Below are 26,951 nucleotides of genomic sequence, written 5' to 3' on the forward strand. Positions count from 1 at the left end.
TAGCCTTGGGGTAATTAGAAAGAATTGCTGAAAAACCCCAGTGCAGAACTTCACATTCTGAAATTATTTTACAAATTAGTAGTAAAACCTAAGGACCCTTTTGGTTTGACCCATTAAGATTATTTATATGGAGAAGATTTGCAAAGGATTGCTAAATATCTACTTAAGGGAACAGACTGAGGTTTCCATAATTGTGACGGTCCAAAGAAGAGGCATTCAAGTGAATGAAATGAAAAGAGGCATTTTTTCAATCTGCCTCTTTTCAATCTGCATTGAAAAAAATGATACCTTTTGGTAAGACAAGATACAATAGAAACTCAATTTAACAGACCATTTGGAGGGGAGGGTGACTTTTAAACTCAAATGCCCCTTCACATGTTTGTAATTGACATAATAGACATAATTTATGTCATTTGCATAAGGGTTATAATTGATGTTTTTACATCATCTGCCATCAGCATCATTATACAAGTGGCATAAATTGAGGTGAATAACATAAAAACATTTATTTTGTCACTATGCAAATAGTGTAAATTATGTAAATTTAAAAATAATGGACTTATTTATAATCTCTGGGTGAAGTCCGAATGCAAATCTGCTCTGTTACATTCAACAGGTTTTCACTGTATCTGTTGCAATTCCTGTGCCAGTGCTCTAAACTGTTAATTAGAGAGCATGACTTTGGCATTGGTAACATCATATTTTCTTCTGAGACTTGGCACAATCTAGTGGAGGAAGCCCAAGATGTTTGACAGGGGTCAAATATGGCCTGGCCTGAAGAATGGCAGGCAGTCTTTCTGCATGGAACCCGTGATAGAATATTACCTCTGAAATACCCTTTTATCTGAAATCAAAATATGCCACATGTAGACATTTGTTGTAATTTTAGGTGCATCAGCACTAGAGAATATGGCCAGCTTAGTTGCATAGGAGCCTCTATTAAGTCCTAGAAAGTAATTTGGGGCAGCAGATATTTGATTCTGTTATAGAAGTAGAAATTGCTGGTTACTTCTTTTATTGTTATGTATTATTTTGCTCACACAGATGGAGGGATCACTACTCGGTTCAATAAGCTCTTTTTATATTCCAACTCTCAGTTAGGTGCCCATTAGACTGAGGCCATTGCCTATGGCAGTGTTTCTCAACCTTGGCAACTTTAAGATGTGTGGACTTCAACTCCCAGAATTCCTCAGCTAGCCATACTGGCTGGGGAATTCTGGGAGTTGAAGTCCACACATCTTAAAGTTGCCAAGGTTGAGAAACACTGGCCTATGGGATACCAACATGATGGGGTGAGAGCCTTTGGGGGATTTTTTATTTTAGGACCCTAAAAGCCAGGTACATGCTTGTTTTACACAGTAACAAAGATCCTTTGGGATATCTACGTTTTGGTTCTGTTTTTTAATTACAACAGGAGGTGGACATGCTCAAGGCATTCCTTTTCATATGTTGCAGTAGAAACTTTCTTTGTTCCATTTGAACATTTGCCTTTAAAAAAAAATATCTAAATGAGTTCAGTTAGTAGATTGAAGCCGGATGGAGACGTGCCCTGCAATGTCGAACGTATGCGCCTGCCTCCTAATGGCCACCAGTTATCTACTGCGTCACATACCAGCAGATACAGGCCAGAAGGTAAGTGGCTGGGATACTGCCAGATCCTATGTACCATGAGCAATGCAAACTGCAAGTTGATGCTCCATTAAATAATAATGCCTGTGTTAGGAAGAGATATTAAGCAGTTGGTGCCCTCCTCACTTCTTAGAAAAAGCTCTAAGGTTTCGTGACATTCTTCATTTACGTCAGCTACCACATTCTTGTTAAGAACATCAGAAGACCTGCTGGATTGAGTCCATGACCTGCGTAGCCCTGCATTCTATTTTTCCATCAGATGGTGACCGAAAACATTGGCTTCTGCCTGTTTTTCACAGCAGCTGGTTGTCAGAGGCATGTTGCTTTTGATCTTGGAGGTAATATATAACCAGCTGGGGTCTGGAAGCTTCCTTTCAGACTCTCAAAGTTTGTTAAAAAGTTTAAGGTTTCATAAGCTATATAAGTTCATTTCATCAGATGTATAGAATGGGCTAAACTAATGCAGTATTTAAATCAGGATGAGGCGGAGGGAAGACAAGATGATCATGCAGATCATGCAGATAAATAAAGAGACTCCTGATTTGTAGCTACCATAGACTAATCTGGTTCTCCTCCTACAATATAACCAGTTAGTAATCGTTGATAGTCTGATCCTCCATGAATTTCTCTAGTTCCCTTTATTAAATTATTTTTTTTATTTTTTACTTGTTTTACTTGCACGCTGCCCATTCCTAAAGGCTCTAAATGAATCATGTCAACATATTTTAAAAAGCCTACCCCCCTAGATATAAACAAAATCCACAAGAAAAATAAGAACCAACAAATACAAATGCTATGTGCCTAGAACCCTACCTTCAAATTAAAGGACACACCCTTCTTGTGAGATGGAATCAGTAGGTCCCTCACCTGACCAGGTCCAGAGTCATTTAGGGCCTTGCAGGTGATGACCAGTACCTTTAACACTCATAACACTGCAGAGGGCCCTGTCCACTTCCTTGGGAGTGATGGGCTCAAAACAATCCAGATCACTTCACAAATACAAGCCTCTGATCCTCTCTGTTGGCACTGTCCAGCTGGAGTCCAACGCTTGTCTGCCATACATTGTAAGAATTCTTCACAGAAGCCTTTCAGATAGACTTGGTGAACATCTTTCCCCAGAAGGGAACAAGTCACCTTAAAAAGAGCTGCTGGGTGGCATTCAGCTGACACAATAAAGCCATCAAGGTAGGTAGGTAGGTAGGTAGGTAGGTAGGAAGGAAGGAAGGAGATAGACAGACAGAAGCTTGAACTGCTACTGTGTGGGCTCATGAGCTCACACCCCAAACCCACACTGCCAGGATTGTGGCAGGAGTGACCTCTTGGAAAGGCTTTTCCTGCTGAGATTAACAACCATATGGGTTCCTAATGGGAGAGGTGGCCTCTTCACTAGACAGGCCTTAAGCAAGTCTGTGCTTTAAAGAACAATTTTGGGGGGTGGGGGAGTGCCTTTGAGTCAGCTTGAGGCAGTCTTGACTCCTGGCAACTCCATAGATAAGTCCTTGCAGTTTTCTTGGTATCATTTTTTTTGGAAGAGAAAGTGACTGGCCCAAGGTGACTCTCTCGACTTCATGCCTAAGGCAGAACTAAAACTCAATCTCCTGGTTCCTAGCCAGAGGCCTGATCCACGACACCAAACTGGTTCTCACTTAAAGGTCAATACCAAAGCCTTAAATTGTGCCTAGTAAGATTTGGCAAGCAGTGCAAATCTTTTGGTACAGGCATCGTATGATTATGCCTATATATGGCTAGCTGCTGCGTTTTGAGTCACTTGCCACTCTCAGGCAATGCACGGGGTAGCTGCACATTAAGTGTGGTACAGCAGTCAAGATGGGATGTAACCAAGGGGTACATAATTGTTGCCGACTCTGGTGGCTTGGCTCAAGAAAGGATACCACTGATAAATTAGAAGTAATTGTGTAAGACATTCTTGGCCTCAACTGCTAGATCAAGGAGCATCTCCAGACTGTGAACCTGCTTCTTCTGAGGGAGTGCAACCCAAAACAGACTGAAACTTACTCTCCAAGTCCAAATTCATATGTAACCAACAGTACCTCCATCTTGTCTGGATTAATTTCAGCTTGTTCTCCCTGATCCAGCTCGTTATACAACTTAGGCAGTATCCACAGGTTCCAATTACTTCCTTAATTGGTTGGTAAAGAATAATATTGGATGTCAACAGCATACTGATATCACCCCAAACTCCAGATGGCTTCTCCTGTGGTTTTATGTAAATGTTGAGCAACGTGAGGGACAACATGGAACTATGTGGGACACTATCAGTCAGCAGCTCAAGTGTCAAACAGATATTAGTCCCATTGCATGAAATGAGATTGGAAGTCATGAATCTGGGAAAGCAATTTTGTTTCTTTTCTTCCTTCCTAGGATATGCAGCCACACCAATAGAGGGACGCACACAACGCAGCATCAATGTCAACTTTTCTTTCAACCCAGATCGCCTCAAGCAAGCCAGACAATATGTGGAGAGAGCCATCAAGGTAATGATATTGGCTGAAGTTGCCTCCCTGTATCAGCCTTTGTCCAGGTTTTCTTGCTTTCCTTTGTTTTGGAGTGTTGCCGCTAAGATCCAGTCAGTCCTCCCTCCTGGAGTCCAAAGTAGCTAATCCTCTAATTCTCCTGCTAACTCATAGCAACGGAAGATCTTTATGATACATGGTCCTTACCCGATCATCCGAAGACGACTGCTTGTCCGAGGTTGGGTGGAGAGAAAGTTCCCAAAGATTCCTAAGGTTGTTACTAAGCGGGAACGTTTCCCTGATGGCGAAGCTGATGAAGATGGTGATGACAGTGATGCACCTGATGATGGTAAGTCCTTCAGGAGCCTCAGCCACTGCTGGATTTCTTTTTTCTTTTTTTTAACCACTATTTAAGCTTATTGTTCTCTCTACAGCCTTACATAGACAGCTGCTTTTTTGATAGAAGGAAGATACAATTCATAAATTGGTATTCTTCCAAAGGAGTCTTGGGCAAAGCCAGGATTGCCAACAAGGTCCACTAGCACACTGTTGGCAATAATATTACTGCTGCAGGTAACCCTTTCCATATTATTCTGGAAGCACATTCCCCAACTAAGAGAAGAGAAGCACAATCATTTTTTTAATATGGACATAATCTCCATTTTTATCTCAGTTTTCTCCAAATTTAGAGCCCTCCAGATACTTGGTTTTCATTTTGCATTAGTCCCAGTCATCGTGACCATGATATGCAACTTGTCATCTAATGCGGTGTTTCTCAACCTTGGCAACTTTAAGACGGGTGGACTTCAACTGCCAGAATTCCCCAGCCAGGCGTGCTGGCTGGGGAATTCTGGGAATTGAAGTCCACCTATCTTAAAGTTGCCAAGGTCGAGAAACATTGATCTAATGCATTTGAGTGGCACCAGCTCAGGGAAGTCTGTTTTATCCCCTCAGTATTTATTTGGGCTGTGCAGCCCTTCAAACTCAATTCCACATAGGTACTTCAGAACATGGGGGAGCATAAGAGTGCCACCCTCTGCAATTCTTCAAATTTTTCCCAGGATTGTGCAGTGGAAGCCAAAAATCTTAGGGAAAGACGAAGCTGCTTTCAGCATTTGCAGGCAGGTGCTGTGTTCATGCTCCTACATGTTCTGTAACAACTTTTTGGAACGAATCTGAAGCACGGTGCTACTCCTGGGCCTTTTCTTACAGTGGTATGAAAAGAATTTGTATTCAGACTGAATCTGTTCCACAGAGCAGGCCCATCACTCAGCACGTTTTGTACTTAAACTACATTGTTCATAAGTCATGGTACCAGACCCACTGACAGCAGCTGGCATGGGAGGATCATGTGCTACTGATAGCTGCCACTGTTGCTGTTCAGCTGCCGAATTTTGGGGGAAATCCTTCTAGTTGTACAATGGTACTTTCTGGTCCTCTTTGCATCTCCCCTTACTCTCAAATTGATTCCAGAGGATTTTATAACCCTCTGAAAGAGGATCTGCTTACTCCCTGCTGCTGGCAGATGTCTTACTCCACCCCTATAGCCTTTTATAAAATCTTGGAAATTTTGAAATATTTTATTTCAAATATTTATATACCCCTTCTTATTCAGTGAGTTCATGGTTGTTTTAACAAAAAAATTAAAAGAAGTAAAACACCACTCACAGCCTTTCTCAACTTTTTGACCCTGGAGGAACCCTTGAAATGTTTTTCAGGCCTCAGGGAACCCCTGCAAACTCAGGCACAAATATAGGGAGTTACAAAATTATGATATTTGTTTCATGGGTAGGCCTGTATGTACTATATGCATGAACAGTGTTCTTCGATAAAAACAAAGAATGAAACTTACCTCTTTCATGTGAAGTTGCCCGAATTTGAAATAATTTTTTAAATAAATTGTGATCTCCCAGGGAACCCCTGGTGGCCTCTTGCGGAACCCTGGTTGAGAAACCCTGGTTTATAATGAAATGTCTGCAAGCAAACAACCAAGCTCAGAGAGCAGCAAGAACTCCATAGTTTATAAATATAGGAAGATAATTAATAAATCAGTTTTGATCTAGCACAGTGTTTCTCAATCTTGTCAACTATAAGATGTGTGGACTTCAAGTCCCAGAATTCCCCAGCCAGCAAGGTTGAGAAACACTGATCCAGTGTCTAAGATACATCAAAGGTTATGCAGGTCAAAGATCCCTTGGAAGGGCATTCTGTCAGCATGGGCTAATGCTGAAAAGCCTCTCTCGCTGTAGATGGATAGAGATGTTCTTTGGAGAAGGATATTGGTTGATGATCACAGTATAAGTGGCAGTGTTGAGATACCGTGATCCCAAGCCAAGCATTTCATCATGTCTGTTGTATTACAGCTGTTTCTTTCTAATTCTTACTCATTTTTTTCACCCTACAGATGAAGAAGAGGAAGATGAGCAGGATGATACTGATGGTACCTATAGCCTGATGGTTAGTTTGGGGTGCCAGAGTGATCTGCCCTTTAAGTGCTTCATTTTATGATTAAGTTTTTGTTCCATTTTCCTCCAAAGAAATAGGAGCAGGCTACCTGGTTCTCCCTCTCCCTTCAAATTTATTTTTCACAGAAGCCGTGGCAGGTAAGTTGCCTTAGAGGGAATACAGACCCAAGGTCAGGTGGTGAGCTTCCTAGCCCTGTAGGAGTCTCTTCAATCCAAGTCATATTCCGCAATATCCTTTGGCTTCATTCATGTAACATGCCTAACTTGGTTACTGAATTAAATGGGTTAATTCTAGGTTTGCACCATACATTAAATAATAAACCAACCCAATAGGCTAGGCTCACAAAGGACTCTAAGCCACAAAAAATCTAATGCAGGTTAGAAATACTCAAATGTAGTTTGCTGTGGGAATGGAGCTGCCAGGTGTTTAACCATCCGTATATGTTTACAAATCCAGCTTCTCTCTCTACTGTGAATTCTCACAATTAATTATTTGCCATTTAACCTCTTACCATCCCCTACTGTTCTTCAAACCATTACACTTTTGTACTGTGTCTTTACCTGCTGTTCCTTTTTGCACTCTTTCATTGGCAGTCAAGGTTGGTTCGTAACCAGATCCCTTACTTCATCTGGACCAATCGGCGAGATGTTATTGATTGTCGCCACCTGCGCAAGGACCAGATGATGAATCACTACGCCAGGGCAGGCACCTTCACCACCAAGGTGAGCAGAGGACTGTTTCGTAAATATCTGGAACACACAGAAGTGTGTATGGGCACACACATACAGCCTGGGGAATTCTGGGAGCTGAAGGCCATACGTTTTAAAGTTCCCAAAGTTGAGGAACACTGCCATAGAGTGCCTAAAAGTAAAGGATGTCTTTGTAACCCCCAGATGGTGTTTGCAGAACCTAAACAAACATACCTGTGTGTGTGTGTGTGTGCATTTCTCTCTCTCTCTCTCAAGAAATAGCCTATTTCTGACATTTCAGTGTTCTTGCCTGACATCTTATGAGATTTTCAAAGAGAATTACCAAGATTTCTGCATTCTTATGTGAGATTGGGTAATATCTTGGTGATGAAGTTGCTGAAATATCATGTATTTGTGATTCTTGTGATATGTATGTCTTATGTGTTGAGAAGATGTATCCAGATCCAGCAGCTGACAGGATCTGAGCAAAAGGACTTTATATACACACGTGCATGGACTTCAGACATTTTTTAAACGCCTATCCTCTTTCTCAGGTAGGGCTGTGTCTTAACCTGCGTAACCTGCCATGGTTTGACCAGGCTGATGCAGATACATTTTTTCCACGGTGTTATCGTCTTGGAGCTAAAGATGAAAAGCATGCATTTATTGGTAAGAAGTATTCACCACGCCTGGTCAGCAGCAATCTGTTTCCCACTGGCCAGATAATCGCCCTGGCCAGCAGATCAGTTAGAGCCATGGACAGAGCTCCTTCTGGCCCAGGGCAACCGGGGGGAAAAAGGTATTGTGGGAGTTGCATTGTAGTCTGCAGGCTGTGGCTTGTGCACCAGTGCTCCGAGTTCTTGGGACGAAGCAAGCACAGAAACTGAAATAACTGCCCTTCTAGGAATCACATTCTGCCTTTCTGCTTTTCATGGTAGAGGATTTCCGTCTTACTGCAGCCAGGAGCCTTCTCAAAATAGTGGTGAAGCGTTACTGGAGGAAGCCACTTTTCGTGGCAGCGTCGGATGAAAATCGGAATGAGCCCCATGGTGGTCAAGGGCCTTCAGGTAGGTGCAGCTAGTAGAAAACGTGGAGGATTTAATAACTATAATCTCTTGCCAGAGTCTATAGAAAGCCTGAAAGGTTGGACACCATAGGATTAGTGCAAATGGGAAGAAGCTCAAGGGGTTTAAGTGCTTTTTTGTCTTATTATTTTTATGCATGCTTCAAGGTGACTGCATCCTGCAGGAAAATAGTCTTTATGATTTGACAACTGCTATTTTAAGTGTTGGAATTCTAGTCTGTGAGTCAGAGCAGCACAACTAGAATGCACATAGGCTTTGTTTCCTTTCTCTGAATGATGCTTGGTTATCCTCCCAGAACATTTTTAGGGATTCTGTCTTATTTTCCTTATTGTAAATGCCCGTAAAAATACATTTTACCTAGCTGTACTGCATTCCTGGCTTGTCCAGGTCTGATTAGACCAGGGATGTGGCAGTATTATCCTGCTACCGAGCTCAGAATTTTTTTTAAAAGGAAGTTTAGTTGCAAAATGGGGCAGTTAGAACCATATTGGGCACTTTGAAGTAGTCTGAGACTAATCACTTCAGATTCAGAAGCCACAGCCCTGGTGGGCACCACCTCCATACGGTCCAAAGAGGCACCTCTTTTCATTTTCATTCTCGGGGGAGATGGGCGGTGATGGAAATTTGAAAATAAGTTTTGTAAATGTGTTGGTACTGTTTGGGCTAGACCCAACCTTTCTCAACCTTCGGAGCCCGGAGGAACCCTTGAAATATGTTTCAGGCCTTGGGGAACCCCTGCCCATTCAGGCTCAAATATAGGCCACAAGTTCCAAAATTATTCTGTTTGTTTCATGGGTAGGCCTGTACTGAAATAATTTTTAAAATAAATCATGATCTCCCAGGGAACCCCTAGTGACCGCTCGTGGAACCCTAGGGTTGCACGGAACCCTGGTGGAGAAACCCTGGGCTAGCTTATATCTAAAATAATCCATTTCTGAGTTTTGGAAGAGTTTGCTTATGACAGTGATTATCTGTTACATCCACTTTTCATAAAAGCCCACTTTAGTAAGTTTTGAGCTTTCAAAGGGTTTAATGCTTAGATGAGCAAAAACCAACTTGGGATGATAGCTAGCTTACTCCAGGTGGTTTGTTCTTGTTTTGATGCACCCAAGCAGCCCTTACATGTGGAGAACGCTGTACTAATAGCTAATCATTTTTAGCTCCAAGAAGCTCAAGTTGTGATACACTGTATTCTCAGTATTGTACTGCTTTGAATAATAATAATAATAATAATAATAATAATAATAATAAAGCAAGAACTGATGGGAAGGTTCAATTTCTTTATTTCAAGTCTTATACTCTTTTGTTCCCTTGCAGCAGTATTCACAGGTTTTTGCTGCTTTTGTCAGGATGGTGAAAGCAGTGTTACATTGCAAGCTCCACTCCTTGGGGCTTGGGTGTGATGTTGCAATGCATGTAGAAAAGCAGCAGAGTTATGTCACAACACAGCTTGCATCACTCCGACCCCTTATCCTTGACCCACAAATGCTGCTGCTTCCTTCTTTTTAAACATTCGTTCCTGGACATACTTTCCATAACCGAGGCCTGGAAATCACTTAACTTGTTGTTGATTGGAGCTGTCCATGTGGAGGAAAAATCAGGTGTTCAAAACTAGGGTTATGAAGTGCTTCAAATTTGAAGGCAAAAAGGCTTTCTGGAACATATGGGTATGCCATATAACACCCATGACTGTAGGCATCTTTTCCTGGAATCCTGCTGCAGATGTGGAGGGCAGCCACATGATTTTGGGAAAAGATGCAGTGGCTTTAAGACAGATGTGATGAGTGCCCATGCATGCTCCGAAGTATCTCCTTGTCTTTGCATCCAAAGTTCTGTACAACTTTATTCAAAATACTACATTGGTGTATCACTAACTGATTGTGAGAGAAAGCATTTCAGCTTCCCTCTGGTCCTTTAATAACCATGTCACGATAAGATGGCACACTGTTTTTTTTTAATCTGATTAACAGTTATAATTCTGGAATTCCCTTCTTAATACGTAACACAGAAACCTTCCCAATCCGGTGTTGTCCAGGCAGATGGAGAATACAGGTCCCCTTATTCCTACACCCAGCATGCTGATTAGGGAATGCTGTAGGTTAATACATCTGGCCTATGAAAGAGAAATTGGTAGAGAATGCAAAAGATTAATCCAATGTGCATCCCAGCCTATACAGGTGTTAAAAGCTTGGGTTTTCATTTGTGGCATGTTATGTGTGCATTGACTCAATGGCATCTGTGGGAATGGGGGTGGGATGGGGTAAAAAAAGCAAGATGGGGATGTGATATTGTGGTAAGTCTGTCCCTTTTGTACATGTACACATCTAGGCAGTCATCAAGAATCAAGTCTGACTTGAAAATACTTACATACAAAACGGGGCTTGTGTATTGACCTCCACCAGTTTGCCTTTTTGCCCCCACACGCCCCCCTCAGATGTTGCCTATCACATACACTCAGTATTGTTGGGTCAATAATCTCTCCCTTCTAGAAGCCAAGCAATGTGTCCGTCACAAGAAAGGAGCCAATGTCTCATCCCAGCTGATTGAGACAGCCATACATGCTTGTGAGGAGCATTTGAGCACCTTGAGACACCAGGACATTGACAAAGAACCTGGATCCACCTTGCTATTGACAAAAGCACACTGGGAGGATTTTCTACATAGCTACTATCAGATAGCCCAGTAAGTATAAGAGTTTGAACTTTGTGGGGGAAACCACCAGTTTCTGCAATCCATAGACCTCATTTTTGTGAGTATAATGTTCCAGATCTATTAATGTAACTTGTGTGCCTATGTATATGTGCAACAATAGGTTTGTATAGGGTGCGTGTAAATGTATGTCCATATATATTTAGCAGTAATTCTTTTTCATTCTTTTTGAAGAATAAGGTTAGATGATGAGGTTTGTCACTTCCAGAAATCAGGGGTTTTAACACTACTTTGTAGCTTGATTGTGCTAAGGAGGACATATCAGGCAGTGGGACTGAACCATAAACTTTGCATCATTATCTTTTCTGCAATTCCTTTCTTTCATTTTCCTCTCTCTCTCTCTCATACGGCACATCCACACGGGCACTGGGGAATTCTGGAGTTGAAGTCCACACATCTTCAAGTTGCCAAGGCTGAGAAACACTGTCTTAGACTGACTAGGAAGGAAGGACAGGGGGAAGATGCCAAGGCACAATAGTCCCTTGACTTCAAGAAGGAGGAGGGAACTCTGCAATGTGGGGAGGCAGGATGAGGTGGGAGTTCCCACCAGTGGGAAACCACTGCCCCATAGCTGCAAAGGAAGTATTGCAATACTGTCTCCTCAGAATTTCCTCTGGAGCAGTGTCAGTCCTTCAAGCTAGTCCAGGCAAGAAGCACAAACTATGAGTACCAACGCTACCTTTATTGTAAGGTTGCAGTAACAGAATCTTGCAAGTCTGAAAGCCCTTCTCCCTTCCTGTACTTTCATTTTCCAGAAAACTAGGGAGGGTCCCTTCTAAGAGGCTTCCCACACTTCTTTTCCTTCTGTGGACTGAGATACCTTTTGAGATACCTCTAGTCTGTGGCTCTTCCTCCTGTCTCCCAAGGTCATTCCCACATACCATTACAAGCAGAAACAGCTGAAAGTTAATCAGCTCACATTGCAAAGACCTATGCAAGGCCGATCACTTTATGAGAATGCAGGGTTACAGTATTAATCTCAGATGGGTGTAGCCCTTACATACGGAAGTAGTCCTAATATTCAGGGAGCTTTCCCACTGGCATTACAGTGGTCTGCACAGAATGCTAATGCTCAGAATATAATAGTCAAACCATCTCATTCTGTTCGTCGCTCACAGATTGTGCAGTTTAGAATACTTGGCTGTCCATACTGAAAAGGACAGAGATAGGCAACTTTCTGACAATCAAGGGCTACAGTGGGTGAGGCAACGGCATCATGATGTCATGATGCCATAGGACTGATTTCCAGTGGTTTTCCTGTTGAGGGGAGATGTATGAGAACTTCTAGTGTATTCACATAAAGAGTTTACAATACAATTTCCTAAATCTTTCTATCCCCAAATAGTAGGAAATTATGGTGTTGTTTCTTAATGGCTTGCCACCCAAATGTAGTAATACAGTTTCTTGGGGCTCATTTGCCACCGATAGGCCACAGGTTACCTATCCCTGAAATAGGCTATGACAATGGAAGGGCATTGGGACATGCTGTTGGGTCAAGTATTTGTCATTGCAGTGAAGGAGCACAGTTGGTGCAGACGGGTGGCCTCATTGAGCGCTGTGAAGATATCTTGCAACGGCTGGCAAAGGTCGTCCCACAGTTGGACATGGAAGGGGACAGGAGCATCTGGATTGTCAAACCAGGAGCTAAGTCTCGTGGCAGAGGTAAGTACCGTGGGCAGGGATTAAATACCCCAAATAACTTGAGAGAGGGAATTGACAAAGCAGTTGAGAGATGCTGATGTTTTGGCTGGATTCACGCATCATACAAAGCCAGTTTGTTTAATTATCATTTGTTCAGTAAGAAAGTATTGCACCAGATGTACAGTTGTAGTTGAAATTATTCAACCCTCATTGCAAATCAGGTTGATTGTCAAAATGTACAGACTTTCAGCTGTTTGCAATGAACATAGCTCAACACAATGAATGCTTCAAGTGGTATCCCCGAAGTCCACTGAAAACTTATAATGACTTCTTCAGTCTCAAAATTATTCAACCCCTTCATGGCAAGTATCTTCAGTACTTAGTAGAGCACCCTTTTGCTGTTATGACCTGCTGCAAACAAGATGCATAGCCAGACACCAGCTTCTGGCTGTGTTCCTGAGGAATCTTAGCCCATTCCTCATGAGCAATGGCCTCCAGTTCAGTAATATTCTTGGGTTTGCATGCTGCAACTGCCTTCCTCAAATCCCACCACAGATTTTCTGTGGGGTTCAAGTCAGGTGACTGTGATTGCCACTGTAGAATCTTCCAGGACTTCTTCTGCATCCAAGCCTTAGTGGAATTTGAGGTATGCTTGGGATCATTGTCCTGTTGGAAGGTCCGATAATGCCCAAGCTTCAGCTTCCTTACAGACGGCATGACGTTTTCTCCTAGGATTTCCTGATACTTCAATGAATCCATCTTGCCATCCACATGCTGCAGGTTTCCAGTGCCAGAGGATGCAAAGCAGCCCCAGAGCATCACCGAGCCACCACCATGCTTAATTGTAGGCAGAGTGTTCTTTTCAGCATATGCTTCATTCTTCTTCCTCCAGACATACCGCTGATCCATTGGGCTGAAAAGTTCCAGTTTTGTTTCATCATTCCACAGAACAGAATCCCAAAACTTCTGTGGCTTATTTATATGATTTTGAGCATATTGGAGCTGATTTCTTGTGCTTTTGGGTCAGCAGTCTGTATGTCTTGGAGTTCTGGCATGGAAACCTGTGTCTAGTATGTGCCTTCCTGTGCTCACTGAAACCTCAGTGCCTGTTGCCACCAAGTCTTGCTGCAGGTCTTTTGCAGTCACTCGAGGGTTTCTCTCAACCTGCCTTCTCAGAAATCTGGTTGCAGCCATTGACAGCTTCCTTTTTCTGCCCCGTCCAGGTAGTGTAACCACTGTTCCTTTATCTTTGAACTTGCGAACTATGCTTCCAATGGTGTCTCTAGGAACATTCAGTGCCTTCGCTATCTTTTTGTATCCTGTTCCTTGTTTGTGAAGGGCAATGATCCCTTCTCTTACCTTTTTGGAGCATTCTTTTGACTTAGCCATACTGTATTTCTAACATGCAGTCAAACGTGACACTCAAAAAACCCGTGGCCACTTCAAGTATTTCATGTGTTCCAGCTCAAGCACACCTGGTTCAACTAGTGAAGCCCTTGATTAGTTGCATCAGGTGTGCTTGAGACAACACCTGTTTTGCATACTGTATGTGGGCTGTTGTGACGGATTCTGTTCAGGGGGTTGAATAATTTTGAGACTGGAGAAGTCATTATAAGTTGCATTTTCAGTTGACTTTGGGGACACCACTTGAAGCATTCGTTGTGTTGAGCTATTTCAATTGCTTTTGTTTGATTTGTTCATTGCAAACAGCTGAAAGTCCGTACATTTTGACAATCAACTTGATTTGCAATGGGGGTTGAATAATTTTGATTACAACTGTATTTGCTTAAGACCGTTAAGACCAAACAAACCATTTTATGGCTAAGTGTGATATGTGAGCTCAAATTCTGTATTTTCACATAATTGGTAAGGAACACTGAAAGGTGTCAGAGAACAATTCCAGGGCAATTTAACCTGAACAGATGTCGTCCAACTCTAATCTTTGCCTTGCCAAGTTCATGACCATCTGGTTTTCCAAAGCTCTTGATCCAGATTGTTTACAAATAATATGCTGTACTGGTAACAGACTGTGGATCTGGGGTTTTAGGCAATTTACACTGTGGATGGTTACAGCCATGAAGATGAATGAGGCACTCAGTAGTGGGCATGCACAAGGTACCTAGAGGTCAATGGGTGGCTATAGAAATCAAATAAATAAATAAATAAATAGATAGTTGGTGTGGAACAAAGTTGGTAAGTCACACCCCTTTTACCAGACTTTTAATTGTTAATTTATTTTATGACTGGTTTAGCATTTTGATTTATGTTTTTAACTTTTGATATTCTGTTTTTGCTTTTTAAACGTTTTGTTAGCTGAATTAAGTACTCGCCGGAGTAGAAAGGCAGGCTATAAATCAAATAAATAGAGCATTTTCCAACAGGGATCATGTGCATGGACCGCTTAGGGGATATTCTGAAACTAGTGGACTGTGACCCCATGATTGTCAAGGATGGCAAATGGGTGGTCCAGAAATATATTGAGACACCTCTGCTCATCTTTGGCACCAAGTTTGACTTGCGGCAATGGTTTCTGGTGACTGATTGGAACCCCCTCACCATCTGGTTCTACCGACATAGCTACATCCGTTTCTCTACACAGCCCTTTTCCTTACACAATCTGGATACGTGAGTTTGTCTTCTTGTTGGCGGCTGTATGTTCCATGTATGGATGCACACAAGGGCAAGAAGCAGCAGTAAGATTTTCTGTCTTGTCAGGATGTCATTCAGAACCTTGGTTTAATCTATTTGCTATCTGAATTGGGTTTTTTTAATGTCCCCTTAAAATCTTCAGGATTTATTCAAATTATTCCAGAGTAAATATTATGTTTGGGAAAGCCTATATGAAAACTTCGGAGCACTGCTAATGGTATGGGCAGCTTCATATACAGTAATTGTATGCTTCAGTTGGCAGTTCCTTAACTGGAAATCCTCTTGTAATTAGATGAGGACTTTTGTACAGAAAAGCTTACTGAACTGCGAAGTAGTATGTAATTAGATTTGTCCCTTACAGGAAAGACCAGAAAAAAAAGCAGGGTAGAATGGGGTGGATGGAGATGGAAAAGGAAAAAAACAGGGAAACGAATACACTAGAGTAGTGTTTCTCAGCCTTGGCAACTTGAAGATGTGTGGACTTCAACTCCCAGAATTCCCCAGCCAGCATGGGAATTCTGGGAGTTGAAGTCCACACATCTTCAAGTTGCCAAGGTTGAGAAGCACTGCACTGGAATGTGAAAATGAGTATCAATTCAATATAGACATGAAAACTCACTTGAGAAGTAGATATAGTTGAAGGAATTAAAAAAAAGAGAGCTGTAAATGACATCTAAGGGTATTTGGGGGCAGAATGAGCAGGTAAAGATTGATTTAGAGGAGCTCTATTTTGTGGGAAAATATTCCCAAGAACGAAGACTGTATATTAAAGCAAGGAAGGGCGTGCCAGAAAGGCTGTCTCTGTCTATCACCGTAGATGAAGCGCTAAAAACTTTGAAAGGCTCCTGGCCGAACTCTTTGAAGGCTATTCTCATTTGTTATGGCAGTCTATACAGATATAAGTAGACTGTTGGTGTGGCTCGGTAGAAGATTGCTTCCCACATTTGTTCAGTTTTTCAAAATTGAAATGATATTAGTTTCTTACATTAGTATTGTTTATTGCTTTTCTGACCAAGAATGGCATTCAAGTCTATTACAAATAAAAAACAAACCTAATTAACACACGATTAGCTTAATATAATAATTATGAACATCCAGTAACAATCGTCATATGATAAACACCAATAGGAAAGGTTGGTAAAATGAGGCATTTTGATGACTTTTCTAAAAAAACAGAGGAAGTGAGGACTAATCGCCACCCCAAAGGAAGTATGTTCTGTAGTTTCAGAGCCACACAGGAGAAGGACCCAAGAAGCATTTCCTGTGTTAAAATCCTTTGCCTCTAATCCAGTCACCGTCACTGATCCCGTCTTCTTCTTCAACCCAGCTCCATCCACCTGTGTAATAACTCCATCCAGAAACATTATGAGAACTCCCTGAACCGCCACTCTGAGCTTCCCCCTGACAACATGTGGTCTTCTGAGCAATTCCAGATCCACCTGCGGCAAATGGGGGCACCAGAAGCCTGGTCAAAGGTGATTGTGCCTGGCATGAAGGCAGCCATCATTCATGCCATACAGACCTCTCAGGACTTAGTGGAGTTCCGCAAAAACAGCTTTGAGCTTTATGGCGCAGACTTCCTCTTTGGAGAAAACTACCAGCCATGGCTGATTGAGATCAATGCCAGCCCCACCATGGCGGCCTCTACTTCTATCACCACCCGGCTGTGTGCCAGTGTGCAGGAGGACACCTTACGGGTGGTCATTGACCGCAAGTATGATCGCAACTGCAACACAGGAAACTTTGAGCTCATCTATAAACAGGTTAGTGTCCCTGTTTCAGTCCAATTTGTTGGGATGCCTAGCCCACTTCTTCCAGGGTGATTCTCTTTATACTGGATCTACCTAACTTGGGGTTCTGCCTTTGCAACTCAGAGCAGCATAGTTCACTGGTTTTTATTTATTTTTTTACTATCCCACCTTTATGATTTTTATAAATAACTCAAGGCGGCAAACATACTTCATACTCCTTCCTCCTCCTGTTTTCCCCACAACAACCACCCTGTGAGGTGGGTTGGACTGAGAGAAAGGGACTGGCCCAAGGTCACCCAGCCGGCTTGGTCACCCAGAGTCTCCTGATTTCTAGCCACTTGCCTTAACTACTAGACCACTAGTTCCTTAGCTGGAACTCGGGATGTCATCTCCCATGTCCCACCCATCACTATCAAAGAAGTGGGATGGCAGCTTCTTATTGGTGGAAACTCCTGTCTCATTCTGGCCTTGAAGTCAAGATGTTAATTTTCTCCCTGTTGTGATGGGGGTGGGGTGGGCTTTGCTCTTTCCCCTGTACGGTTGCTGGTGTTTTGTTCCCCCTCACTGAAATAGAAAACATAACAACAAAAGGTTGAGGACAGGAAGCAGAGCACAGGTGCACTGATTTTCCCACCTCCAGTTGCTTAACCTGTTGAGCTGTCTTTCCTTCGCTTCCTTATTCAACAAAGCCCAAGGAATTGCCAGGGAAACTCACGCAGTGATATAATCGTAGCAGAGGGGTGAGGCTGTTGTGTTGTTGGTGGAAGTTTTGTTGATGAGTCTAGGTGTTTGCCTTGCTTACGCTGTGTGTGCGTGTGTGTGTTGTTTTGTTTTTTGGGCTTAAAGAAATTGTATCTATGACACATTCCGAGACATAAGTAACTGACTTGTGCATATTAGCATCTAGAACCCAAATACGAGACAAAAATGAGCCCACCAGTAGAAATTGCACCTTTGTCTAGAACTTGTTATTATGTTTCTTTATTTTGATAGAGCCGTAGATCTCTACTCAGGCCATTACCCACGGTAGAATCATATATGCACATATGATTTTTTAAAAAAATCCAGATGCTTGAGATCTACCTCCTGGGAAGTGCCTATTATCTGTCCCAGATATTAAATGCTTTCTGCATTTCTCAAGAACTTGATTCCTGAGACCTATTATTACTTAGAATGAAAATCAGAAGCATGTTTATACCCCATTAATATTTCAGACTATAGAGAGTTATCACAAACATTTTCATATTTGCTTTGTAATGGTTAAATGAAGGTGAAAATTTTGTTGTTTTGGTGAGGGAGAATTGGGCTCTAAGAATGTGTCTGTTGTTGAGTTGTAATGATACAATATGCATAATAACATAAAAAAATTATGTTTCCACCATTTTCCAAGCAGAAGGGCTACATTGCTTCCATATTTGGTTGTATCTAGATGCAAGACTAGTTTTACTTGAAGCTGTTGTTTTTCCATTTTTTGATCTTGCAGAACTGCAAAACCCAATTCACACAATTCATTCCTAGTGGGTTTTGTTTGTTGTTTTGGTCAAAGAAACATATGTATCCTATCCATGTAGAGCAGTGTTTCTCAACCTTGGCCACTTGAAAGTGTGTAGACTTCAACTCCCAGAATTCTCCAGCCAGCTTGAGCTGAACTCCACACATCTTCAAATGGTCAAGGTTGAGAAACACTGATGTAGAGTATGGATCACAGTCAGAACTATTTGGGTGTTTATATACTTGTCTCAGCCACCTAGCTTTTCTTCCCTCCCTATTCACATTTTCTAAACAGGGGCAATAATAAGCATGAGCCCCTCTTTTGGGGGAGATGGGCGGTAACAAAATTTGAATAAATAAAAATAAATAAATGATGTTCCTGTTTTGCACAATTGCCCACACATTTTTGTTTGTTTATACTTGAATTCTGTGCTGATTGCAGTGTATTATAAGTACACACAATATTCCTGTTTCATTTTACACTGGATTTTCAGAAGTACAAAATATCAGTGTATATTTCTTACAAAAACTCAAGCACTGTGAGTGGCAGTAAACATCACATTCACGTAACACAAGTTTAACATCTCTATTCCTCCATGTACACCCTTGAAATATGACTTGGTGGGTTGAGGGATCCTCTGAAGTAAGTCTTGAGATACATGGACAGAGAGAGGGAATTGCCATTCCATACCCTTTCTTCATATATGAATCTTTGAAATGCAAAATACCAAAGTTTCATTAATTATGCAAAACAATTTTTTAAAAAATATTGTTTGCTTATAGTTAGACCAACCCCCTCTACCATAGTAAAGAAGTAATTTCTGAATCTGAAAATTGAAAAGAATCTGTAGGATTCAAATTCTGGAACTATCAATCTCAAGTGTTTCTCAACTTCGGCAACTTTAAGACATGTGGACTTCAACTCCCAGAATTCCCTAGCCAGTCATGCTGGCTGGAGAATTCTGGGAGTTGAAATCCACATGTCTTAAAGTTGCCGAGGTTGAGAAACACTGATATATCTGGAAATACCTGGTGTTTATTGCATAATTGTTATTCTTTCTTCACTCACCCTTTACAGAGCATCTACATAACATTAACCAAGTGCTGTACACCTCCTTATTCGATTGTGGTGTGGTGGTAAGCTGTATTTCCTTGCTATCATTTGCAAGTCTCAGTAGTTGGTTAGAGATCGTGTCACGTTCTTAGTTGCCCTTGGAATAGGTTAATAGATTCCTTTTGACTTGTCCCCCATCATCCACTTCCATCTTCTCGTGATAGGCTGCTGTGGAGGTTCCCCAGTACATTGGCATCAGCCTTTTGGTAGAAGGCTCCACTGTCAAGAAGCCTCGACCTCCATCCGAAAAAGGCTCTGGAGCTGCTGACCCAAAGAACAGCTGTGGTGGTCCACAGCAGCAAAGAGTCCCTAAATTGATTCGCCGATGCAGTAACCAAAGTATTCCTCGTGCACCTACCCCATGCTGGGCAGCAGCAAACATCAAGACCACAGAGCCAGGAGCTCCTGGGAAGGAGAACAAAGTTAAGGAGAAGCCCACCCTCAACAAAGTCTTTCCAGGGTTTAAGCTGCCCAGCAAGCTCAAAACAGACCCCCGTAACCGAAGAGTGCTGATGGCCCACAGTATGGCTACCACGACTGTCATGACAGGAGGTAAAGTGACACACCCAGCTCAGCTCTGTGCCAAATCAAGCTCTCAAGAATTGACTGCTACCCCACAGGAGCCTACCTTCAGTCATGCCAAGCTCACTGGCATGGCAGGTAGGAAGCCGGGCCTGAGGCTGCATCTGCAGGAAATCCATCCTGTCTCTGGTGAGCTGCATGTTTCTCATGCTCCCCTTTCTTCCTCCTTTCCCATGAGGCGCAACGTGCATGCGCATTTACGATGCGTAGGACACTCCTTCATACATAGCATACCATTGCCCCCAACTCCTTCGTCCCCTAAGGGCATGGAGTTAGCTTCAGCTGCAGAATTCAGTGCCATTAGAGCGGCTATGATCAGAAGGCGACAGTCAAAGAGAGGCAGAAACTGGCCATGACTCAGGGGCCGCCCTCCCCTCGGGGTTGTCGCTGCAGACTGAAATCATGCTATAGGGTCTGGGCAGCACTGCTGTGGGTCTACCCAGAAAGGAAATCATGTTGCTAGGAGTTGGACTCTCCTTCCCAATAAAGGATTTTAACAGAAAAACTGGCCAGGATGTGTCATGGCAGAGTGAGCTGTAGGTTGTGGTCAATGAGCAGCTGTTAGGATGACTGTCTTTGGCAGCTGTGTGCAGAGAAGAAATAAGTGTTCATCTGGGTTACAAGCAGGGATGAGGAAAACAGAGACTGTGTGGTAGCTTGGAAAAAGCAGGCTTGCAAAAGTTTTCAGAGGTGAAGAATTGAGTGTTGTGCCTGCACAGAAGGGCAGAGTATAAATGTTTACATCAATAAAATAAAGAACATGAACGTAAGCAGGGATGGTTCTAGTACCACTGGCAAATGCAAACCAGTAGCCAGTTGTAATTCGTTCGAGCCAAATATGTTCAGTGTCAAAGAGAAAAGATGGCCAGCCTGGTGGATTCAGATAGAGAGGGCCAAGCAGGAATAGTCAGTGTGCTTGTTCTCTAGTCAGTCTTGGCATCTCAGTGCCGTTTGGCCCATAACGAAGTGGACTTCAGGTGAAAATGGGTAAGAACGGTGGTGACATAGGCCAATACGAAAGGGCGCTCTGAGTTTTCTGATCTGCAGTGTATAGTTAGGTCCATGCAAACAGGTGCTTTCTGTTGGATTGAAATAGAGTACTGTAGAAGGGTAGAAAATGGGCTTTGGCCAGGGAGATGGGACCGAGGAATAAGTGCTGGCAATCTTTTTGTGCTGCAGGAGTTTTAGGTCAGGGGAAAAACGGTAGGGATGGGATGCTCTAATTCTATTAATTTTTAAAATCACTCAGATTGGTCTGGATCTTCAATTTCTGGGTTGTGAATAGGCATGAATGGACCAGTACAAGTCCATTCCATTTAACTGGCTGTTTTAAAGGTTAGCAATTCCTAAACCATCACATTTTTATACCAGTTTTTAAACTAAACATACTTTTAGTAAAACTGGCCAGATTGGACCCAGAAGTGGACAAGGGAACCCTTTCTAGAAGGTACAAGGTAGCTAAGAAGCATTTTCTATCTTTAATTTTTAAAAAGCATTGACACATTTTCATTTGTGCTCTTGGAGGAATAGAGCTTTTTCTGTGCCGCTTTCTGAAATGGTTATCTTAGGCTTTTAGAATAATGCACCTGTAACATTTTAACATTTGACCGAGGGCTTAAGTTTGAGATCCCCTTCAGCCAAATTGTAAAAAGCAAGTGAAACTCTCTCAGTTGCCATCACATCTTTTTCCCCAGAAGCAGGATGAAAATGAGCTCGGCTTCATTGCAGTTAGCATTTGTGCTGCTGTGAATCTGCTAGTGGCGAAATGTCCAGATCCATTCCTTTTTAATCCCTTTTGTCATCCACCGCTTACTTCACACACTACAGTGCATTGCTTCTTATAGACACAGATAATTTTTGTGTTTTTTAAAATTTGTTATAAAATTGTTAAAAATTATAAAGTGAAATGTCTCCATGGAATGGTCACAATGCTTTGCCTCTCTGGACCCAACTTGATGCATGGTGCTGAACTTTGTATATTCATCCAAGCACTGCTCACATAAATCAAAAAACAGGTTTGCATAAATTGGGGAGGTAGAAGTGATGTGTTGAGGGCCATATATGGCTTTTGAATGGTATGTTGGTGGGCACACTCCAAAAGGTAAGCAAGGGTAGAACAAAAACTGAATTTCATTAATGTGGTATTTTGAATTTTATTCAGAAAGGTGCTTCAGAACCCGTGGGTACATGAATATAGCACCTGCCTGCAATTCTTTAAAACAATGATGTTTTATTGTTCCAGAATGACAGGGCTGCCCTCTCCAGCTACTACATGAGCCCAGGAAAAGACATAGCTGCTTTAAAGAGTTGAAAACATTCATGCACACAGATGTACCTTCTGGGAATTAAATTCAAAATATTGTAGAGGCCTATTAAATACAGTTAGTGTGATTGTTCCCACACATTTAACAGTGCCACCTTGGTGTCTCATAAAACTTTTTTCAGCAGCAACTTTTTGAAGGGCTCTGCAACTGCACTGATGTTATTGGGAGATGAAAATTTGCAAATGCAAAACATTGTTTGAGGCAGGAACTTCAGAGAAAACCAAAACAATCCAGTGAGAGCTAAGCACGTTTAAGAGCCCCAAAACGTTGGCTTAAGTGTTATTGGGGGAAGGAGGGGGAAAAAGAGAAGGAACGTTGCTGAGAGCGGCTGGCTGAACAGGAAAAGTCTGTAGTGCATTTCAGGTAGTGCTTACTTACGGACCACAATTGGGACCAGCAACTCTTGCTAAGCAGTGCAGTTGTAAAATGAAATGTCATGTGACCATACCGACTTAATGTTAGTTCTGGCTGTAGTTGTTACGTGAATCACCCATGGTTGTTAAACACAACGTTACATGACCATGACTTGTGACTTCCTGTCGGCTTCCCCATTGACTTAGCTTTTCGGAAGCTGGCTGTGAAAGTCACAAAAGGCAGTCATGTGACTGCAGGATGCTGTGACCATCATAAATGTGCACTGGTTGACAAGCGCCCAAATCACAATCACATGACTGCAGGGGATGCTGCAACAGCCACAACTTTGAGGACTGGTCGTAAGTCTCCTTTTTCAGTGCCGTCATAACTTTGAATGGTCTCTTAATGAGTGTTTGGTAAGCGAGGACTAGCTGTATTTTGTTGTAGGTTTCATTTATTATCTCAATAATTTGCAAATGGACCCTGTAAAGTAAATCTCTAGCAACCACTGATTGTAGGTGAGAAGTCCCCAAAGCTGAAATGACAGCTTTTGTTGGTGGAAAGGAATATCCATTCCTTATATAAACTTGCAATCTACTATCTCTATGTCTGTTATGACTGAGATCAGCCTCATATGGGGCTACCCAGCTTGCATTCCCAAGCCATGATGCAGCACCCTTTCTGAGATACAGTGATGGAAATATTACAGTTGAGTTTTAGCTGTCTGGAGCCCAGGAGGCCTCCCGCCACCGCATCTCAGAGTCACATCACTGGAGCGTCCATCAGACAAATTGCAATGCAAGGTTTGTTCAGCCATATCTCCTTTCCTTGAGAACACAGCAAAAGCATCCCTCAGTCCATAAAATCCCATAGAATTTGGAACAGAATCCTCCTCCCCCTGATTTTCTCCAGATTTCATTCTCCATTTCCAAAAGCATTGCTCCCTTTTTCTCTAGTTCACATAACATTCACTCTGCTCGAGATACTTTTAATCAGGTTTCTGTTTGAAGAGCCTCCACCCCTTAAGGAGAGCCCCTGGTTTGCAATTAGTGTGTCTTTCTTTTGTGGGCCTCTTTGGTCCATGTGTGATGTTTGTCCTTCCATCTCCCAGGATTATCCTCCCCCCACCCCGCCTTAGAACTGCATCCCCAAACTGGTGCCCTCCAAATATGTGGAAATAAAATGCCCAGAATTCTTGGGAATAGCCACTTCTGTACAGAACCAGGTTGGGGACGCTGTCTAGAAATTTGTCTTTATGGTTTGCTAGTAGGTGTGAATTAAACCATAATTAGTTCGGGAAGGGACATAGCCTAATCTTGTCTACTGCCACCCTTCAGCTGCAAACTGGAGTTGACCCAGGCATTGACCTAATTTCTGAGACTGCTCTGTAGCTTTGTTTTTTCTCTGCCTACTGCACTGAAAGGATGTTTCACTGTTTAGAGCTGTCCAGGTACTCGCCAGTAAGCCCATGTGCTGTATTATTGGTTCCTCTCCAGGCCTGGCTGTTTCCCGCAGGCTCCCCTGTCTCTTCTGCAAAGATGGAAAGGCTGTGGCAAGTTTGCAAAGGCTGTGTTGCTGCTCCAGAGCTGGGCCTTTACTTCCTGCAGCTCCCAAATTCTTCTACCGCAAAGCAGTGACCACTTGCCAGGCTCAGGTATACAGTGAATCCTTAAGTGCTCACAGGACAGCATTCCTCTTGCCCTAGGAAGACTTACTGGTTAACCCTGCATGTAAAATGATGGCCTCTCTGTGTGTCCTTCTGCATCCCCACCTCTCAAGAGGATGATCCAAAGCTATTTCCTGCTGCAGCCTCTTGCAGAAATGTCACCCCACCCCTTCTGGACACGCTTCCTTCTCCCCATCCAGTAACCGTTCATCCTTTCTTCACCTGCATGCCTAGGATCAGCAGCAGCTGCCACCTCTTGTACCAGCTTTTGAAAACCAGATGTCTGTATTGCCTCCTGTGGGGGGGAAAGATTCTGAATCCGCACTGAATAATTCTACCCTGGCGGCTGACTCTGTGCCTTCATTCTGATAAAAAAAGGGAGGAGAGCTCCATGTGAGTTGCCTTTAGGAATTGACCTTGCTTTGCCAAGTGATGCTTTTGTTAGCGGTTAATATCCTTTCTTCGAGTTGGTGCTGGGACTCTGAAAGACTAAGTGGCATTCAGAAAGGGGGATTCAATCCCTGCTGTAGCCCTCTTCAGGAGCTTTTGCTTCCTGTGATTGGATGATGTTCTGAAGTTCTCATTCGCTTGTCCTGGAAAAGAAGTGGTTTTTGGTGACCTCCTTGACACGTAAGAAGGGAAACGACTGAAAACCATGGGGAAGCGTTATGGGAAAAAGGCTGAACTTGCCAAAAGCAAGCGAAACTTCTAGGCCGTTGGTGGTGTTTGAAGCAAAGAACGGGGGGAAAAGCCATTCAAGATTCAGTCTGCAGGCTGTGCTTGCAGCAGAGAAGCCAAATTCAGAAAAGTCCCTCATCCTTTAAAAAACAAACTGTTTCTCCCATTATTTCAATGGATAATTATGCAATTATGCAGTGGTGGTGAGTTTGGTGCCTCTAAATGCTGTATTATGTATTATGAGGAGAGTCAAAACAATCACTTTGAACATCCTTCTCCAATGGTGTGCATATTTCACAATAACTCTTTAGTGCCACCCAACTGATGTGCCAGCGCAATCGCTGACCAAATTTGCCCGTGTGTCTCTGGGCAGGCAGCCAACTCAGTCCCCGACCTTTCCAGAAAAATACATCTTCCTAAATGTTTTTCCATGTTCCTGGTGTCACTCTTACACCCACAAACCTGTCTTCCTGCTCTAACCAGTATCCACCCTCTGCATTACTTCCTTCAAATCCACTACACACACAGTTCAGCTATAGTGACCTCCTCGTACTCTACAATTATCTAATGTTCACTGAGAAAGTGGGCATCTGCGGAGGCGGCCAGGGAAGAATTGGAAGCATGTGCTTTTTGTCATTAAAAAAAAAAAGTGTTGTGGCATACATGGTAGTATAATGGGTGGGGTGGGGGGGAATAGGGCCAGTCTGTGGGAATACTCTAGTGCCCATGGATATGATGCCAGTAGCTCAGATTTGGAGGGATGACATGGGCAGTGTATGCCCTGGAAAATGGTCTATTTGAAAGTGGAGAGATGGATAAGGGCCTCCCATCCCTAATCGTCCCTATGCCTTTCTTCCACCTGCTTCGATTGGTAAGGCCGTGGAATGCTTCTAGGTTGGTGCAGAAAAGATGATATGGGGTATGTGGAGGCATGCCTGCAGCACTTGTCTGTGGCTCAGGGAAATAGCCATGCCTGTTTCCAGGATACTGGGAAAGGATATGGCTGCTTTAATGAGTTGTAGCCAAGTGCAATCTGTGCATTTCTGTACCCACTGAAGCATTGTACAGCCTACTGATTCTGATAGGACATACCAGTTGACTATAGCAGCCCATTACCCTGAATTCTGTTTTTGGTCATACAGTCTAGGATGGAAAGTTGGGAACTGGCTTATAGATTAATTGGGTTACTTCAGCTTGTCACGCAGCAAATGACAATGCAAGCAATTGGAATGCGATGAGGTTTATTAAACCATCAGCTGCAGAAACACATTGAGACATGAGTTGACTCATAGGTTTGGGGTACACTAGAAATGCTTCAATAACCACATTGTTATAAATAATCATGCTTTTCACTCGGTGACCCATAGTTTCAGTTCACAGTTCCATAAATGGAAATGGTCCACTAGAGATAAACTACTGGCCCACCAAAAGTTACTGGACCATAATTACCAACTTTCCGCCATTCATCATGCTGGCTGGGAATGATGAGATTGGAGTACAACAGTATCTGACAGCTCCTAATCTCCTCACTTCTGTTCTTCCTGTTACCTTTCTTCCATATTTTGAGGTACAATCTGAAGTTTGATTCTCATCTAGGAAGCTCTAATCAACCGCCCAGTCGTTGTATATGAGATGGGCGGTGGAGAAGT

The 26,951-nt window shown here is 42.7% G+C and overlaps 1 protein-coding gene across 2 annotated transcripts; it reads left to right on the plus strand.

The window, feature by feature from the left end:
• The first annotated feature begins 1,552 nt into the window (after nt 1-1,552).
• Nucleotides 1,553-25,944, plus strand: TTLL3 (tubulin tyrosine ligase like 3). Of its 2 annotated transcripts, XM_063291427.1 has the most exons (14): nt 1,553-1,632; nt 4,012-4,124; nt 4,278-4,452; nt 6,508-6,560; nt 7,163-7,291; nt 7,813-7,927; nt 8,197-8,325; nt 10,833-11,025; nt 12,566-12,714; nt 15,075-15,318; nt 16,670-17,105; nt 19,863-20,409; nt 23,165-23,317; nt 24,455-25,944. In XM_063291427.1, exons 1-14 carry the CDS (start codon nt 1,566-1,568, stop codon nt 24,661-24,663), a joined length of 2,712 nt encoding a protein of 903 aa, XP_063147497.1. In that variant the 5' UTR covers nt 1,553-1,565; the 3' UTR covers nt 24,664-25,944. The 2 variants fall into 2 exon arrangements, with proteins under 2 accessions (XP_063147497.1, XP_063147496.1); XM_063291426.1 differs by lacking the exon at nt 1,553-1,632 and having other exon boundaries at nt 3,562-4,124.
• The last annotated feature ends 1,007 nt before the right edge of the window (nt 25,945-26,951 follow it).

Source organism: Candoia aspera, chromosome 2, assembly GCF_035149785.1.
Source record: "Candoia aspera isolate rCanAsp1 chromosome 2, rCanAsp1.hap2, whole genome shotgun sequence".
NCBI lineage: Eukaryota > Metazoa > Chordata > Lepidosauria > Squamata > Boidae > Candoia > Candoia aspera.

What these genes read in the sequence shown, in the direction of transcription:
- TTLL3 (XM_063291426.1), top strand. Translation starts at nt 3,861, where the DNA reads ATGTTGAGCAACGTGAGGGACAACATGGAACTATGTGGGACACTATCA. An exon ending in CAGGCACCTTCACCACCAAG is followed by an intron (nt 7,292 to 7,812) that starts GTGAGCAGAGGA and finishes CCTCTTTCTCAG; the next exon opens with GTAGGGCTGTGTCTTAACCT. An exon ending in AGCTAAGTCTCGTGGCAGAG is followed by an intron (nt 12,715 to 15,074) that starts GTAAGTACCGTG and finishes ATTTTCCAACAG; the next exon opens with GGATCATGTGCATGGACCGC.